General features: G+C 47.5%; 1 protein-coding gene across 1 annotated transcript in view; it reads left to right on the top strand.

Annotated features, from left to right (window-relative positions):
- Positions 1–19,173, top strand: part of LOC147725878 (putative E3 ubiquitin-protein ligase HERC1) — a 1,064,842-nt gene that overhangs the window by 62,664 nt on the left and 983,005 nt on the right. Inside the window, exon 4 of the mRNA XM_086963380.1 lies at positions 9,951–10,133. Coding sequence (XP_086819506.1) covers positions 9,951–10,133 — 183 coding nt within the window. The remainder of the gene's footprint in view (positions 1–9,950; positions 10,134–19,173) is intronic.

Here is a 19,173-nt window from a genome sequence, read left to right on the forward strand (position 1 = left end):
ATGAGGAGATGCTTAGGTCTTGGAGCAAGCCGATGGAGAGAAGGCCTGAAAAGTCCTGTTGGTGAGAACGTTTATGATCCACTAACGAGCTGATCCCACGATTCCCATAGACTGGAGTGCTTTTAGAAGGGTAGAATGAGATATCGTATCAAAGGAGGCACTCAAATCTAATAGAATGAGTGCCACAGTTTCCCCTTTATCCTGAAGCAGGCGTATAGTTTCGGTACCTCCTAGAAGAGTAGACTCTGTTGAGTGGCCGGCTCTAAAGCCTGATTGGGATCTGTGAAGGATGTTATCAGATTCCACAATCGTGTTAGCTGTTGTTTCACATGTTTTTGAAGAATTTTTTAAAAAGCAGGGAGATGGGGAATTGGGCGAAAGTTGTAAGGCTCAGTCGGATCCGCATTTGGTGTTTTCAAAGGAGGAAGAAGCATTGCGTGCTTCTATTCTGCAGGTAGAGTGGCTTCTCTTAGTGAAGCATTTGGGTGATCCATAATGATCCTTAATGAGGAGAAATTAAGTTTTTGAAAAATATTGACTGGAAATGGATCATTAGGGGAGCCTGATTTAAGACTATTTAAAATGGAACTAAAAGATAAAGGGTCTAAGGGTTGCCAGTTTGCAATTTTGCTAGTGGATGCTGAATCAGGGATCCCGACTGGGCTACTGCAGTCAGAAGTGTGGAATGAGTTTGTTAAGTGCTGTTCTTTTTTAGTAGTTGAAGACTTAAGTTCTGCATGGATCTTTTCTACCTTTTCGATAAAGAACTCTGCCACAGTTTTGCAGTGTGACTCATCAAGTAACGGGGGTATTGGTTAGCATGTTGCTCCTGGGAGATCCCCAACTAGCTTAAACAGAACTTTTGCATTATTTTGCGCCGATGTTCACATATTCCGCACGCACAGCTTTACATAGAGAATTGTATTCTCTCTTCGCGGTTTTATAACACTGCTTGGATTCTGAGGCATAGTCCTTCCCCCAACATCTCTCTAACGCCTTACATTTAGTTTTTTAAATTTTAAGTTTTTCGGTGAACCATGGGGCTGGAGGGCGGTGATTATTTAATTTCTGCAATGGGATGGGAAGGCAGGTGTTCACAGATGTCATTAGCCAGGTGTGGATGGTAGCTGTGTCCGAGAGTTGAATGCTGGTGGGCGTGCTCAGGGTCATGTCTTTGTGTAGCTTCATAAATCACATCGAAGGTTTGCGTCGCTCTTTTATCACGATGCGTGGTGCACGAGCGACGCAAACTGGCTCATAAAGAGGCCCCCAATCAAGCAGTGATCTTATAAAGCGCTACTACTCACTAGTGAGGGTTTCAAGGCGCTCAAGTTCACAGGATGGTCTGTGTGTCCCCCTGGTCACCTGGGATGGGCCTGCTTGTTGATGTGCTCTCTCTCTGGGGGTGGGAGGTGCTTGTCAGCATTCGGGCACCTCTGCCATGTCACTGGCAAAGCCTGGGTCTTCGATACGCCGTCACCTCCAGAGGTTCGTGGAATGAGGGGCACCTCGCAGCAGACCCCAGGGTTGGTACCTGTGATAGAACTGGGCACTCTGCCACTGCTGTTGACCACCGTGGCTGTCGATTGGCAGAATCCTCGCCAGCCAACAGAACCTCTGGCTTTGCCAGGTTTAGCGTCCGCCTAGTGTGATCCAGTTTCTTTAGTCACAACAGCTCTTCTGAGATCATTCTCGGCCAATGGTTTGATCTCCAAGAGGATTCATCTGTTGCCTGCTTGGAAGAGACTGAACGTTGACAGAATTGAACCAACAGATCCGCCAGCAGCAGGTCTGTGATGAAAGAAGCGGGCGTGAGATGGACCCCACAGGGAACTCACAGTACATGTGGGACTGGGCTCGGACATGTTTATGTATTGATCCAAAGTATTTCTGCATTCACTCCAGTGTGATCCTGTGAACCCTGAAACTGCATCATGGTTTTCCTAAATGCAAAGAACATTGGGCCACATGTATGAAGCCATTCTGCACTTGCAAACGGTGCAAATAGCTCAATCTGACCATTTGTGAATGAAAAATAGCCCGTTAAGATGAATTAAAGTCTTTGTAGTCGCAATTTTAGGTAACTGCAAACATTATGATCACCTAAAATTGTGACTACAAATATGGAAGCTCAATTTGTGATTCCCCATGCACATGTACCAAGCATTTCCTAAATGCAAAGGGAGAATTTAGGAAATGCTATTACTATCGACTCCATGTAAGTAAGTAACCATGTGCAAATTTTGAAAAGTGCCCAAAAACGCATTATTCAAAGTGCCATGTAGCGCACACATTCCCCAAGGGATGTGTGCGCTTTGCATGTGCACTGTCAGACAAGGTCTTCCTCAGGATCTGTCGAGTTGATATAAGGGCCCACCTCTCGATACCTCCAATTCTGATTGTAGTAAATACACAGAATATTGAAGTGATCAAGCGGGGGGAAAAGGGTGTTGGGAAGGGAACAGCAGGGAAGGAGATCTGAAAAGGAAAAGTTAACGCTGCAAGTCTTTTCTAGTATTTGCGAAAACTCTGCAACAACTTAAATAACGAATAATACTTCTTAAATTAAAAGGCTTTTGACTTTAAACACTGCCTAAACTCCAATGTTATCACATGAAACAATGTTTTGAATTGCACATCAAAAACACAATAGAATCTCAGGATTACCAAAGACTTATTGACATTTTTCTTGTAAATAAACTCTTTACAATGATAGTCATAAATGTCTCTTTGCCTTATAAATATCTGCTTTACATTGATAACTCCGAATATCTCTTTATCTTGTAAATATTCAGTTTACATCAACAACAGGAGCGTAGCTGGCGGGAGGGGGTGTAGAAGGAAAGTCGTGTGTTGAGGCATTCGGGTCCAAGTTCGTAAAGTGCTTTGTGTGCGTGGGTTAGAAGGCGGAATATTATCCTCTTATTGATGGGGAGCCAGTGGAGGTTTTTCAGGTGACCCGAAATGTGATCTTTACGCGGAATGTCTAGAATGAGTCTGGCTGATGTATTCTGGATGCGTTGGAGTTTTTTCAGAAGTTTTGCGGTGGTACCGGCGTATAGGGTGTTTCCGTAGTCCAGGCGGCTTGTAACCAGTGCGTGGGTGACCGTTTTTCTAGTTTCAGTGGGGATCCATCGAAATGTTTTTTTGAGCATGCGAAGAATGTTGAAGCAAGATGATGAAACGGCGTTGACTTGTCTGGTCATCGAGAGTGAGGAGTCCAGAATGACGCCCAGGTTTCGTGCGTGGTCTGTTGGGATGGGTGCTTGTCCAAGGGACTCTGGCCACCACGAGTCGTCCCAGGCGGAGGGGGAGGTACCTAAGATAAGGACTTCTGTTTTGTCGGAATTCAGTTTCAGGCGGCTGTGCTTCATCCACTCGGCTACTTCTCTCATTCCTTTATGTAGGTTGGTTTTGGCGGTGTTAGGGTCTTTGGTGAGTGAGAGGATCAGTTGAGTGTCGTCAGCGTAGGAGATGATGTTGAGGTTGTGTTGACATGCGATGGCCGCGAGGGGGCTCATGTATACGTTGAAGAGGGTGGGGCTGAGTGAAGATCCTTGTGGCACGCCGCAAATGACTTCAGTGGCCTCTGATTTGAATGGTGGGAGGCGGACTCTCTGAGTTCTTCCGGCAAGGAACGAGGTGATCCACTCCAGTGCTTTTCCTTGAATTCCGATGTTTCTGAGGTGTTGTAATAGGGTGATATGACAGACTGTGTCGAAGGCTGCGGAGAGGTCGAGGAGGATGAGGGTGACTGTGTCACCATTGTCCAGTAGAGTTCGAATGTCGTCTGTTGCTGCGATGAGTGCGGTTTCAGTGCTGTGTTTGGCTTGGAAGCCGGACTGTGAGGAGTCGAGGGATTTGTTGGATTCGAGGAAGGCGGCGAGCTGGTTGTTGACAGCTTTCTCGATGACTTTGGCCGGGAATGGAAGGAGTGATATGGGGCGGTAGTTTTTGAGTTCGGAGGGGTTAGCTGTGGGTTTTTTCAGAAGGGCGCTGAGTTCGGCGTGTTTCCAGCTATCTGGGAAGGTGGTGGAGTTGAGGGAGCAGTTGATGACATCTCGGAGGTGGGGTGCGATGATGGAATCTGCTTTGTTGAAGATGTGGTGAGGGCATGGGTCTGTGGGGGATCCAGAGTGGATGGAGTTCATCAGGCGGATGGTGTCATCAGTGGAGATTGGGTTCCAGTCATTAAGGATGTTCAAGGGGGGTGAAGGTACAGCAGAAGGTTGTGTGGGTTGGTTTCCGGGTTGGTTGTCGAAGCTGTTGTGGATGTCTGCGATTTTGTCGTGGAAGAACGAAGCTAGGGAGTTGCAGAGGTCTTGAGAGGGAGTGATGTTGTTGGAGTTGGCAGTGGGGTTGGTGAACTCTTTGACGATGTTGAATAATTCCTTGCTGTTGTGGGCGTTGTTGTCAAGTCAGTCTTTGAAAGCGGCTTTCTTGGCAGTTCGGATCAGTTGGTGTATGCGGGTGGCGTTTTTGAAGGCGTCTCTGGTGCTGGTGTTTGGGTCTTTTTTCCAGGCCTTCTCAAGGGAGCGACAGAGTTTCTTGGATTTCTTAAGATCATCGTTGAACCACGGGGCGTTTTTGTTGCCTTGTTTGATTTGACGTTTTTTCAGGGGTGCTAGGTTATCGGCGCTGTTGGTTAGCCATTGAGTGAGGTTAATGGCTGCTTGGTTGGGGTTCGAAGAGTGGGCAGGGGGGTTTTGAAGGAGTGATGAGGAGATCTGGTCGATGGTGATTTTGTTCCAGTTTCTTCGCAGAGTAGGTTGAGGATGGTTGTGGGTTGTGGTCTTATTATAGATAAAGTGAACACAGCTGTGGTCCGTCCAATGGAGAGCTGTGGTGTGACTGAAGGAGATATGTTTGCTGGAGGTGAAGATAGGGTTGAGTGTGTGACCTGCGTAGTGAGTGGGGGTATTAACAAGTTGTTTGAGTCCGAGGTTGGCGAGATTGTCCAGAAGGGCGGTGGTGTTGCTGAAATGGTATTCCTTCTTTGATTGTTTGATTCTCCCCTTTCTTTTCCCATTTTTTCCATTGAGAAAGAGGAAAGTTTTCATAAATATTTTCTAGGAATTGGTCAGCAGACAACAAACAAAGTACTTTATCTGGATCTATGATCGCCTGTGGAGCTCCTTCAAATCTTTGCAAAGAGGAATCTTTTCTGGAAAGAGCACCTGCCTTTTTATTATCTTGTCCTGGACTATAAGTTACAACAAAATCATATTCTGCAAAAAACATCATCCATCTTAACTGCCTTGGTGTTAACATTCTGGCTGAACTCATGAATTGCAGATTTCTGTGATCTGTATATACTGTTACGGTGAATTTTGCTCCCATTATATAGTGCCTCCATTCTTTGAATGCTTCTAAAGTTGCCAGCAATTCTTTTTCAGCGATAACATAATTTTGTTCTGCTGAGTTCAATTTCCGGGACATGTATGCTACTGGATGCATTTGACCAGTTTTGGGATGTCTTTGAGAAAGAATGGCTGCTATAGCTACATCTGAGGCATCGGCTTCAATAATGAAAGGTTCATTTACATCTGGATGCATCAAAATTGGAGCTGCTGCAAATGCCTTTTTTAAATTCTGGAATGCATCGTTAGCTTCTGGAGTCCATTCGAATTTCACCTTTTTCCTTAGTAATCGAGTGATAGGAGCAACCACTGCTGAAAAGTGATCAATGAAACGGCGATAGAAATTCGCAAATCCCAAAAAGCACTGTACATCTCGAACAGACTTTGGAATGGGCCATTCAGCTACTGCTTGAATCTTTCTATCAGTCATTTTCATGCCAGTTGGTGTGAGGAGCACTCCTAAGAACTCTACTTCAAAAACATGGAAGTCACATTTAGTTAATTTACAATACAAATTATGTGCTTGCAAGGTTTTCAAAACTTGTTTAACATGGCCTTCATGTTTTTCCACTGAGTCTGAATAGATTAAAATATCGTCTATATAAACGATTACAAACAGGTCCAAAAATTCTCTTAGAACATCATTGAGGAAAAACTGAAAGGCCGCTGGGGCGTTGCAAAGGCCAAATGGCATTACCAGATATTCAAACAAGCCATAACGAGTTTTAAAAGCGGTCTTCCACTCATCTCCTTGTCTTATTCGTACTAAATGATAGGCCCCTCTAAGATCAAGTTTGGTGTAAATCACTGCTGTCTTAACTTGATCTAAAAGGACCGGGATCAAAGGCAAGGGATATTTGTTCTTAATCGTTATCTTGTTCAACGCCCTATAGTCTATGCAAGTTCTCAATTCCCCATTGGCTTTTGGGATAAAAAACAAAGGGGAGGCGGCTGGGGATTTAGAGGGGCGAATAAAACCATTTTCCAAATATTGATCCAAATAGTCTCTCAGATGCTGATTTTCTTTTTCCGATAAAGCATAAATTCTACAATTTGGTACACAAGACCCTGGTATGAGGTCAATCTGGCAGTCATAATTGCGATGTGGTGGGAGTTTCGCAGCCTTTTCTTCACTGAATACCTCTTGATATTCTTTGTAGACTCTGGGTAAAATTGTCTCTTTTTCTTCCGCTGTTGCTATTTGACTCACAGTTGGTTCCAAAAAGTTTAAACAGGATGACTGACAATAATCAGAAAGAAATACAAGTTCTCTTTTTTGCCAATCAATCAACGGATTATGTAAACAAAGCCAGGGCATTCCTAAAATAAATCCGTATTGGGGAGCTTGTATTACATCAAATTGTACTTCTTCTCTATGTCTTTGTTTCTTTGAGTCTTCACAAACCATTATGACCCTGGAAGTTTGCATCGTAACTGGCCCTCCGGACAAAATTTTCCCATCCACTGCTTGCACAATTTCTGGTGTTTCTTTTTTCTCACAGATGATACTTAGCCGTTGAGCAGTTTCCAGATCAACAAAATTTCCAGTGGCTCCAGAATCGATTAAAACTTCCATTTGCCAGATTTTTAGAGTTATTTGAATTTGAACTGCCAATCTAAAATGAGCTTTGTAGTTCGTTACACAAGAGTTTATGGAAGGGTAAGCGAAGGTACCCAAGAGATCCCCTTCTAAACATCTTGGGCAAATTAGGTTTCCGACGTTTGATCTGTTCCTTCAATAACTGCTGCTTTATTGTTATTAGAAGATTTATTCTTGGGTTTCATCATGCAATCTTTTACAAAATGTCCTTTTCGACCACAGTATAGACACTGACCATTTTTCCGTCTGTTATCTTTTTCTCCTTTGATAGAGGTTGCCGAAGAATTCCGATTTCCATTGGCTCTGAACTTGATTCGGAATGAGCAAATGGGGTTCGAGATCTTGGTTCGTTCTTCCAACTCGGTTTGTCACTTCTTTTTTTATCTGATCTTCTTTCAGAGAGTCGATGATCAAGACGTAGGGTTAGGTTTATTAAATCTGAACAAGCTGTTGGTTGCGGATCAATTTGTGCCAGAACATCCTTTAACTCATCTTTTAAACCTTGATAAAAGAGAGCAGCCCTTTTTTCTTCTGGCCAAGAGGTTTCGGCAACCAGTCTATTAAAATGAGACAAATATGTAATGAGGTCTCTGCTTCCTTGTCTTAACTGTAATAATTCTCGATCAGCAGATAGGGTGACAGTTCGCCTATCAAACACCTTTTCAAATTCCTCAACAAAGCGCCTCCAATTGTATAACAAAGCGCTATCTTGCCTTACTAAAGGAACCGCCCAATTAGCAGCATCTCCAGATAGATAGGAGATTAGAAACGCAATCCTAGATTGAGGGGTAGGAAAGGCGGCTGGTCTACAGGAATAATGCAACTCAATTTGTGTTAAAAATGTTTGCACTTTCGAAGGATCCCCCGAAAACCGTTCAGGAGAAGCTAAAGGAATCTGCGGTGGTACAGTGACTGAAATGTTAGTAGCAGCTCTAGAACCAGTATCCTGAACCTCATCGGGAAGTGGAGTACTCTGAAGTTGTATATTTTCCACTTTTTCGCCCAATAACGTGGTTGCATTCATGGTTTCATTCAAATCAGCCTGCATCTTTACAATTACTGCCACCAAATCATCGATGGTGGCCATTATAGCAACTCCGACAGATCGGGAGGAAAGGAATTCGTGGGCTCACTATTCTGTCAGACGAGGTCTTCCTCAGGATCTGTCGAGTTGATATAAGGGCCCACCTCTCGATACCTCCAATTCTGATTGTAGTAAAAACACAGAATATTGAAGTGATCAAGCGGGGGGAAAAGGGTGTTGGGAAGGGAACAGCATGGAAGGAGATCTGAAAAGGAAAAGTTAATGCTGCAAGTCTTTTCTAGTATTTGCGAAAACTCTGCAACAACTTAAATAACGAATAATACTTCTTAAATTAAAAGGCTTTTGACTTTAAACACTGCCTAAACTCCAGTGTTATCACATGAAACAATGTTTTGAATTGCACATCAAAAACACAATAGAATCTCAGGATTACCAAAGACTTATTGACATTTTTCTTGTAAATAAACTCTTTACAATGATAGTCATAAATGTCTCTTTGCCTTATAAATATCTGCTTTACATTGATAACTCCGAATATCTCTTTATCTTGTAAATATTGAGTTTACATCAACAATCTTCTAATTCAAAAAAACTTCACATGAATATTCTTTCTTTCAGCAAAATAAATCCTTTTGCTGAAGACTGCAAAATGTATTACACCAGTTAAGAATAGCGACCAAAAACCATTCAAAGTAGAACCCAACAAGATAGAGTCTAAACTCTCAATGAATTATTCCACAAGAAACTCAGAATGATTTTATTTGACCAGAGAAACTGACTAAACGCACATTTGCAAAGATTGCGTCAAATGTTAGTCTTAATACTTGAACTTAAATGGTCCTACCTGTAGAGTACGACCTACTCTACTCAAAGAAGGGCGTGGCTGCAGGAAACCATAGATTCGGAGAAGTAACTTACAGGATCAACTAAGGTCTCCACAGCACTCTTGCAACAGGATTCACCTTCTGCAAAGGACCTTCAGCTGGATACCGATTGCGCTGCAACAAGAAGTCAGAAAATGCTTCCCAAGCTCTAATTCCAACTCAGAGCATCAGAGGAAGCTGCCACACCTTCAAAATCCCAGGAATAGTGTGCAAAGGGGCTTGGGCGTGGTCGCGCACGTTTACGTGACTACGCCCGGTGTTTTAAGCGACCGTTTGCCGTTTCTCACACATCTCGCGGACGCGTTAAAGCCGCTTGCCAAGTCTCACGCATCTCGCGTGAGACTGCCAAACCTCACGCATCTCGCGGACGCGTTTAGGGTGCCATATCTAACGCATTAGGCGGACAGGGGAGGATAAACACCATACATAGTGCACAGTGCAATACAGAAATGGCTTTTTTCAACACAGTACATTATCTTAATCATAGGGCTACACAATGTAACCACCAACGCCCCTTAACATGAAAACGATGTATCTTTCCACACAGGTGTCTAGGGCATGATGGTACAGGACGTGGGGTGGGCCCTAGACCGCAGACCACCCTAGTCCTGACAGCACAGTTTTTTTGGAGGTACTTCAGGGGGACCGGGCGCCCTTGGTATTGCATTACCTAATTTGTGATTACCAATTAGGTCATCGCAAATTAGCAAATGCAAAACCATTCACACCTATTGGCCCTTAAGCCCATAGGACCTAATGGAGTAGTATTACCTAATTGCGATTGTGAATCTTTAGGAATCGCTATTAGGTACTCGCTATTTTCTTACATACTATTTCACATTCCTTACATAGAGATTATCTAAAATTCACTATTTAATGAATGCAAAATTGGTTTTTGATACTTGTGGCCCATTGTTACACCTTGTATGGGGTTGTGATCTGGCTATAAGTGATAAGAAAACATAATAATACAGAAGTTTGGGTGTTTTTTTTTAACTGGCACCCACTCTATTTTCTGACCACTGTGTTTCCCCTCCTTCTGTCCGTCTGTCTGTCTCTAGATCTGCCAGCTGGCCTCCCAGACCACGGGTCTCCACGGCTGTCCTGCCAGGGCCCCCAGCCGTGAGCTGGAGGTGGTGGCCGTGTTCGTGTGGGGCAGCAACAGCAGCCACCAGCTCTCGGACTCCTCCTCGGACAAGATTCTGCACCCCAAGCTGGCCCCGGCCTTCTGCGACGCCGCAACGGTAAGGCTTGGCGGGACCGGGGGTCTGCACCGCTGCACCAGGGGGCGGGGCCAGGGCCCGGTAAGGCCGGGTGGGACCGGGGGTCTGCACTGGGGGACGGGGCCAAGGCCCGGTATGGCCGGGTGGGACCGGGGGTCTGCACCAGGAGACCGGGCCAAGGCCCGGTAAGGCCGGGTGGGACCGGGGGTCTGCACCGGGGGACGGGGGTGGGGCCAAGGCCCGGTAAGGCCGGGTGGGAGCGGGGGTCTGCACCAGGGGTCTACACCAGGAGACGGGGCCAAGGCCCGGTAAGGCCGGGTGGGACCGGGGGTCTGCACCGGGGGACGGGGGCGGGGCCAAGGCCCGGTAAGGCGGGTGGGACCGGGGGTCTGCACCGGGAGACGGGGCCGAGGCCTGCACGGCGCCTGCAGGTGGCCATGGTGTGCCATGGTGGTCAGTGCCAGGGCAGGGGGCTCTCCCTCTCAAGAGTGTGACGAGACACTCACACTGCTCAGCAGCTTCAGTGTTCTGGGGATGCCAATCCCCACTGGCCTGATCCACTTTGTCATTCTACCTTGGGGAGTCCGTGTACTCCACCCAGCCTACCCACCTACTTCCGGGCTTTAGGTTTACATCTTCAAGCACGAAAACTCCACTCATGTCTTCTCCCCCCACTGCTGCAGCAGGACAATGGGCTCCACCCAGCCTCTTCACAACAGATCCAGGGAGCATACCAATTCCTGTTAAAGGGGCGCCGAATGATGTCAAGGGAAGTGTGGCTCACCGATTAGAGCGGCAGACCCTGAGGCAGAGGTCTGGCCCGGGACCAGGGTTCAATTCCTGACGCGGCAAGGTCTTGGGCTCAATGTCCACGGACTCGATAATTCTCGCCTAGGTGCCTACTCTAATCATGGGTCCCACTCTGCAACTCTGGGCAATAGCTGCTTAATCTCCACAACGGCCTCGAAAGCGCTAGGATGCCTGGTCTCACCTTAGAGGTGCCCAGTAAGGGCCATCTCACAGGGAAAGCCAGGAAGGGTTCCACAGCGGTATACAGTGCCAAGATACCTTCTAGGTGATAGTGCGCTTTACAAGTATACACACATTTACATTTACATAATAGATTGCAACGCCCCTGTTGACATCATCGCACAAATGCACACTCTAGATGCCATTTGCTGCTGATTGTTGGCGATGGGCCTAGAGGTACAGGTTTTTCCACTGGGTGGTGCCTTTAAACAGATACCTGTTAAAGGGGTCATCTGCTGAGTGATGTCACAGTGGGCGGGGCTGCCATTATCACACAGAGATTCTAGAGCCCCTGTTGCTGCCGATCGTTAGAGCTGGGCTCACACCTGCTTTCTCCACTCTGTGGTCCCTTTAAACATGTTACACCTCAGATACAGGAAGTAGGAGCTCTTAACAGCCCACCCCTCTCTTCTGTTCTATAACACAGGGGGGGGGCACGATTCAAAGCACAACCGGCCTGTACCTACCAGACAGGGCACCACACAGACACAGGAAACGGAGGGCCCAACCAGCCTGTACCAGTCAGCAAATCATATCCAGAAAATACATTCTCATATCAATAACCATCCAACATTTGTCTTCGTGCTCCCTCGTTGCTTCCGGGTCACAGGGCACCTCTCCCATGATCCTCCACTGGTCCTGTTAGTTTGGAGGGGGGGGGGGGGGGAGGGTGAAGGAAGGGAAGCCCTTACATGAAGCTGAAAGTCCATATACCACAGCCTCACCCAAAGAAGTCATTGTGGTGTTGGGAGGAGATGAAAGGCAGCTTGGGCTGTAGCACAGGGCGTTGCTGGTAGATGTATTTCAATCTGCTCCTGCACTCCTGAGAGTCACAATTTGGTTAAACAAAATGTACAGCCTTTCAGAAAATAGCTAAAAGCGTGAAAAGGTCGTTGTGAAGATCTCTCTGTTTGAAGTTGGCAGCTCCTCTTCCTCTCTTTATTCTGTCTCCTTGACCCTCGCCTCCTCCTCTTCCTTCCTTCCTCTCTTCCCCTCATCCTTTCCCCTCACTCTCTCCTCACTCTCTCTCCCTTATCCTTTCCCTCACTCTCCCTCCCCTCATCCTTTCCCCTCACCCTCTCTTCCCTAATCCTTTCCCCTCACCCTCTCTTCCCTAATCCTTTCCCCATCACGTTCTCTTCTCTCATCCTTTCCCCTCACTCTCTCGCCCCTCATCCTTTCCCCATCACGTTCTCTTCTCTCATCCTTTCACCATCACTCTCTCTCTCTCCCCTCATCCTTTCCCCATCACTTTCTCTTCTCCCATCCTTTCCCCTCACTCTCTCGTCTCTCATCCTTACTCCATCACTCTCTTCTCTCATCCTTCCCCCTTTTCACTCTGTTCTCTCATCCTTTCTGCATCACTCTCTCCCCTCATCCTTTTCCCATCACTCTCTCTACCCTCATCCTTTCCCTATTACTCTCTCATCCACTCATCCTTTCCCCATCACTCTTTCCCCCGCATCCATTCCCCAGCACTCTCTTCCCTCATCCTTTCCCCATCACTCTCTTCCCTCATCCTTTCCCCAGCACTCTCTTCCCTCATCATTTCCCCATCACTCTCTTCCCTCATCCTTTCCCCAGCACTCTCTTCCCTCATCATTTCCCCATCACTCTCTTCCCTCATCCTTTCCCCAGCGTTCTCTTCCCTCATCCTTTCCCCATCACTCTCTTCCACCATCCTTTCCTCATCACTCTCTCTTCCCCTCACCTTTTCTCCATCACTTTCTCTTCCCTCATCCTTTCCCCATCACTTTCTCTTACCCATCCTTTCCCATCGCTCTCTTTCTTCATCCTTTTCCCATCGCTCTCTCTTCCCTTCCCTCATCCTTTCCCCATCACTCTCTCCCCCTCATCCTTTCACCATCATTCTCTCTCATCTCTCATCCTTTTCCCATCACTCTCTCTTCCCTCAACCTTTCACCATCACTCTCTCTCCACCTCATCCTTTCACCATCACTCTCTCTCATCTCTCATACGTTCTCCATCACTTTCTCTTCCCTCATCCTTTCTCCATCATTTTCTCTTCCCTCATCCTTTCCACATAACTCTTTCTTCCCTCATCCTTTTACCATCACCCTCTCTCTTCTCTCATTCTTTCCCCATAACTCTCTTCTCTCATCCTTTCCCCATCACTCTCTTCCCTCATCCGTTCTTCATCACTTTCTTCCCTCATCCTTTCCCCATCACTCTCTTTCCTCAACCTTTCCCAAGCACTCTCTTCCCTCATCCTTTCTCCATCACTCTCTTCCCTCATCATTTCCCCATCACTCTCTTTCCTCAACCTTTCTCAAGCACTCTCTTCCCTCATCCTTTCTCCATCACTCCCTTTCCTCATCCTTTCCCCATCTCTCTCTTCCCTCATCCTTTCCCCATCACTCTCTTCCCTCATCCTTTCCCCATCACTCTTTTCACTCATCCTTTCCCCATCACTCTCTTTCCTCATCCTTTCCCAAGCACTCTCTCTTCCCTCATCCTTCTCTTCCCCATCCTTTCCCCATCACTCTCTTCCCTCATCCATTCCCCATCACTCTCTTCCCTCATCCTTTCCCCATCACTCTCTCTTCTCTCCTTTCCTTATCACTCTCTTCCCTCATCCGTTCCCCATCACTCTCTTCCCTCATCCATTCCCCATCACTCTCTTCCCTCATCCTTTCCCCATCACTCTCTTTCCTCATCCTTTACCAAGCACTATCTTCCCTCATCCTTTCTCCATCACTCTCCTCCCTCATCCTTTCCCCATCACTCTCTTTCCTCATCCTTTCCCCATCACTCTCTTCCCTCATCCTTTCCCCATCACTCTCTTCCCTCATCCTCTCCCCATCACTCTCTTACCTCATCATTTCCCCATCACTCTCTTTCCTCATCCGTTCCGCATCACTCTCTTCCCTCATCCTTTCTCCATCACTCTCTCTTCCCTCATCCTTTCCCCATCACTCTCTTTCCTCATCCTTTCCCATCACTCTCTTCCCTCATCCGTTCCCCATCACTCTCTTCCCTCATCCTTTCTCCATCACTCTCTCTTCTCTCCTTTCCTCATCACTCTCTTCCCCCATCTGTTCCCCATCACTCTCTTCCCCATCCTCCCCATCACTCTCTTCCCTCATCCTTTCTCCATCACTCTCTCTTCTCTCCTTTCCCCATCACTCTCTTCCCGATCTATTCCCCATCACTCTCTTCCCTCATCCTTTCCCCATCACTGTCTTCCCTCATCCTTTCCCCATCACTCTCTTTCCGCATCCTTTCCCAAGCACTCTCTTCCCTCATCCTTTCTCCATCACTCTTTTCCCTCATTCTTTCTCCATCACTCTCTTCCCTCATCCTTTCCCCATCACTCTTTCCTCATCCTTTCCCCATCACTCTCTTACCTCATCCGTTCCCCATCACTCTCTTCCCTCATACTTTCCCCATCACTTTCTTCGCTCATCCTTTCCCCATCACTCTCTTTCCTCAACCTTTCCCAAGCACTCTCTTCCCTCATCCTTTCTCCATCACTCTCTTCCCTCATCCTTTCCCCATCACTCTCTTTCCTCATCCTTTCCCCATCACTCTCTTCCCTCATCATTTCCCCATCACTCTCCTCCCTCATCCTTTCCCCACCACTCTCTTCCCTCATCCTTTCCCCATCACTCTCTTTCCTCATCCTTTCCCAAGCACTTTCTCTTCCCTCATCCTTCTCTTCCCCATCCTTTCCCCATCACTCTCTCTTCTCTCCTTTCCCTATCACTCTCTTCCCCCATCCGTTCCCCATCACTCTCTTCCCTCATCCATTCCCCATCACTCTCTCTTCTCTCCTTTCCCCATCTCTCTCTTCCCCCATCCGTTCCCCATCACTCTCTTCCCTCATCCATTCGCCATCACTCTCTCTTCTCTCCTTTCCCCATCTCTCTCTTCCCTCATCCTTTCCCCATCACTCTCTTTCCTCATCTTTTCCCAAGCACTATCTTCCCTCATCCTTTCCCTATCACTCTCTTCCCTCATCCTTTCCCCATCACTCTCTTCCCTCATCCTCTCCCCATCACTCTCTTCCCTCATCATTTCCCCATCACTCTCTTCCCTCATCCTTTCCCCGTCACTCTATTCCCTCATCCTTTCTCCATCACTCTCTCTTCTCTCCTTTCCCCATCACTCTCTTCCCCCATCCGTTCCCCATCACTCTCTACCCTCATCCTTTCTCCATCACTTTCTCTTCCCTCATTCTTTCTCTCTAACTCTCTCTTCCCTCATCCTTCCCCATCACTCTCTTCCCTCATCCTTTCCCCATCACTCTCTCTTCTCTCATCCTTTCCCATCACTCTCTCTTCTCTCCTTTCCCCATCTCTCTCTTCCCCCATCCGTTCCCCATCACTCTCTTCCCTCATCCATTCCCCATCACTCTCTCTTCTCTCCTTTACCCATCTCTCTCTCCCTCATCCTTTCCCCATCACTCTCTTTCCTCATCTTTTCCCAAGCACTATCTTCCCTCATCCTTTCCCTATCACTCTCTTCCCTCATCCTTTCCCCATCACTCTCTTCCCTCATCCTCTCCCCATCACTCTCTTCCCTCATCATTTCCCCATCACTCTCTTCCCTCATCCTTTCCCCGTCACTCTATTCCCTCATCCTTTCTCCATCACTCTCTCTTCTCTCCTTTCCCCATCACTCTCTTCCCCCATCCGTTCCCCATCACTCTCTACCCTCATCCTTTCTCCATCACTTTCTCTTCCCTCATTCTTTCTCTCTCACTCTCTCTTCCCTCATCCTTTCCCCATCACTCTCTCTTCTCTCATCCTTTCCCATCACTCTCTTTCCTCATCCTTTCCCTAGCACTCTCCCTCATCCTTTCTCTCTCACTCTCTCTTCCCCATCACTCTCTTTCTTCATCCTTTCCCCATCGCTCTCACTTCCTTTCCCTCATCCTTTCCCCATCACTCTCTCTTCCCTCATCCTTTCCCCATCACTCTCTTTCCTCATCCTTTCCCAAGCACTCTCTTCCCTCATCCTTTCTCCACCACTCTCTCTTCCCTCATCCTTTCCCCATCACTCTCTTCCCTCATTCTTTCCCCATCACTCTCTTCCCTCATCCTTTCCCCATCACTCTCTTCTCTCATACTTTCCCCATCACTCTCTTCCCTCATCCTTTCTCTATCACTCTCTACTCTCATCCTTTCCCCATCACTCACTCTTCTCTCATTCTTTCCCCATCGCTCTCACTTCCTTTCCCTCATCCTTTCCCCATCACTCTCTTCCCTCATTCTTTCCCCATCACTCTCTTCCCTCATCCTTTCCCCATCACTCTCTTCTCTCATACTTTCCCCATCACTCTCTTCCCTCATCCTTTCTCTATCACTCTCTACTCTCATCCTTTCCCCATCACTCACTCTTCTCTCCTTTCCCTATCACTCTCTTCCCCCATCCGTTCCCCATCACTCTCTTCCCTCGTCCATTCCCCATCACTCTCTCTTTTCTCCTTTCCCCATCTCTCTCTTCCCCCATCCGTTCCCCATCACTCTCTCTTCTCTCCTTTCCCCATCACTCTCTTCCCTCATCCTTTCCCCATCACTCTCTTTCCTCATCTTTTCCTAAGCACTATCTTCCCTCATCCTTTCTCCATCACTCTCTCTTCTCTCCTTTCCCCATCACTCTCTTCCCGCATCCTTTCCCAAGCACTCTCTTCCCTCATCCTTTCTCCATCACTCTTTTCCCTCATTCTTTCTCCATCACTCTCTTCCCTCATCCTTTCCCCATCACTCTTTCCTCATCCTTTCCCCATCACTCTCTTACCTCATCCGTTCCCCATCACTCTCTTCCCTCATACTTTCCCCATCACTTTCTTCGCTCATCCTTTCCCCATCACTCTCTTTCCTCAACCTTTCCCAAGCACTCTCTTCCCTCATCCTTTCTCCATCACTCTCTTCCCTCATCCTTTCCCCATCACTCTCTTTCCTCATCCTTTCCCCATCACTCTCTTCCCTCATCATTTCCCCATCACTCTCCTCCCTCATCCTTTCCCCACCACTCTCTTCCCTCATCCTTTCCCCATCACTCTCTTTCCTCATCCTTTCCCAAGCACTTTCTCTTCCCTCATCCTTCTCTTCCCCATCCTTTCCCCATCACTCTCTCTTCTCTCCTTTCCCTATCACTCTCTTCCCCCATCCGTTCCCCATCACTCTCTTCCCTCATCCATTCCCCATCACTCTCTCTTCTCTCCTTTCCCCATCTCTCTCTTCCCCCATCCGTTCCCCATCACTCTCTTCCCTCATCCATTCGCCATCACTCTCTCTTCTCTCCTTTCCCCATCTCTCTCTTCCCTCATCCTTTCCCCATCACTCTCTTTCCTCATCTTTTCCCAAGCACTATCTTCCCTCATCCTTTCCCTATCACTCTCTTCCCTCATCCTTTCCCCATCACTCTCTTCCCTCATCCTCTCCCCATCACTCTCTTCCCTCATCATTTCCCCATCACTCTCTTCCCTCATCCTTTCCCCGTCACTCTATTCCCTCATCCTTTCTCCATCACTCTCTCTTCTCTCCTTTCCCCATCACTCTCTTCCCCCATCCGTTCCCCATCACTCTCTACCCTCATCCTTTCTCCATCACTTTCTCTTCCCTCATTCTTTCTCTCTAACTCTCTCTTCCCTCATCCTTCCCCATCACTCTCTTCCCTCATCCTTTCCCCATCACTCTCTCTTCTCTCATCCTTTCCCATCACTCTCTCTTCTCTCCTTTCCCCATCTCTCTCTTCCCCCATCCGTTCCCCATCACTCTCTTCCCTCATCCATTCCCCATCACTCTCTCTTCTCTCCTTTCCCCATCTCTCTCTCCCTCATCCTTTCCCCATCACTCTCTTTCCTCATCTTTTCCCAAGCACTATCTTCCCTCATCCTTTCCCTATCACTCTCTTCCCTCATCCTTTCCCCATCACTCTCTTCCCTCATCCTCTCCCCATCACTCTCTTCCCTCATCATTTCCCCATCACTCTCTTCCCTCATCCTTTCCCCGTCACTCTATTCCCTCATCCTTTCTCCATCACTCTCTCTTCTCTCCTTTCCCCATCACTCTCTTCCCCCATCCGTTCCCCATCACTCTCTACCCTCATCCTTTCTCCATCACTTTCTCTTCCCTCATTCTTTCTCTCTCACTCTCTCTTCCCTCATCCTTTCCCCATCACTCTCTCTTCTCTCATCCTTTCCCATCACTCTCTTTCCTCATCCTTTCCCTAGCACTCTCCCTCATCCTTTCTCTCTCACTCTCTCTTCCCCATCACTCTCTTTCTTCATCCTTTCCCCATCGCTCTCACTTCCTTTCCCTCATCCTTTCCCCATCACTCTCTCTTCCCTCATCCTTTCCCCATCACTCTCTTTCCTCATCCTTTCCCAAGCACTCTCTTCCCTCATCCTTTCTCCACCACTCTCTCTTCCCTCATCCTTTCCCCATCACTCTCTTCCCTCATTCTTTCCCCATCACTCTCTTCCCTCATCCTTTCCCCATCACTCTCTTCTCTCATACTTTCCCCATCACTCTCTTCCCTCATCCTTTCTCTATCACTCTCTACTCTCATCCTTTCCCCATCACTCACTCTTCTCTCATTCTTTCCCCATCGCTCTCACTTCCTTTCCCTCATCCTTTCCCCATCACTCTCTTCCCTCATTCTTTCCCCATCACTCTCTTCCCTCATCCTTTCCCCATCACTCTCTTCTCTCATACTTTCCCCATCACTCTCTTCCCTCATCCTTTCTCTATCACTCTCTACTCTCATCCTTTCCCCATCACTCACTCTTCTCTCCTTTCCCTATCACTCTCTTCCCCCATCCGTTCCCCATCACTCTCTTCCCTCGTCCATTCCCCATCACTCTCTCTTTTCTCCTTTCCCCATCTCTCTCTTCCCCCATCCGTTCCCCATCACTCTCTCTTCTCTCCTTTCCCCATCACTCTCTTCCCTCATCCTTTCCCCATCACTCTCTTTCCTCATCTTTTCCTAAGCACTATCTTCCCTCATCCTTTCTCCATCACTCTCTCTTCTCTCCTTTCCCCATCACTCTCTTCCCCCATCT

Source organism: Lissotriton vulgaris, chromosome 3_1 (assembly GCF_964263255.1).
Source record: "Lissotriton vulgaris chromosome 3_1, aLisVul1.2, whole genome shotgun sequence".
NCBI classification, from domain to species: Eukaryota; Metazoa; Chordata; class Amphibia; order Caudata; family Salamandridae; genus Lissotriton; species Lissotriton vulgaris.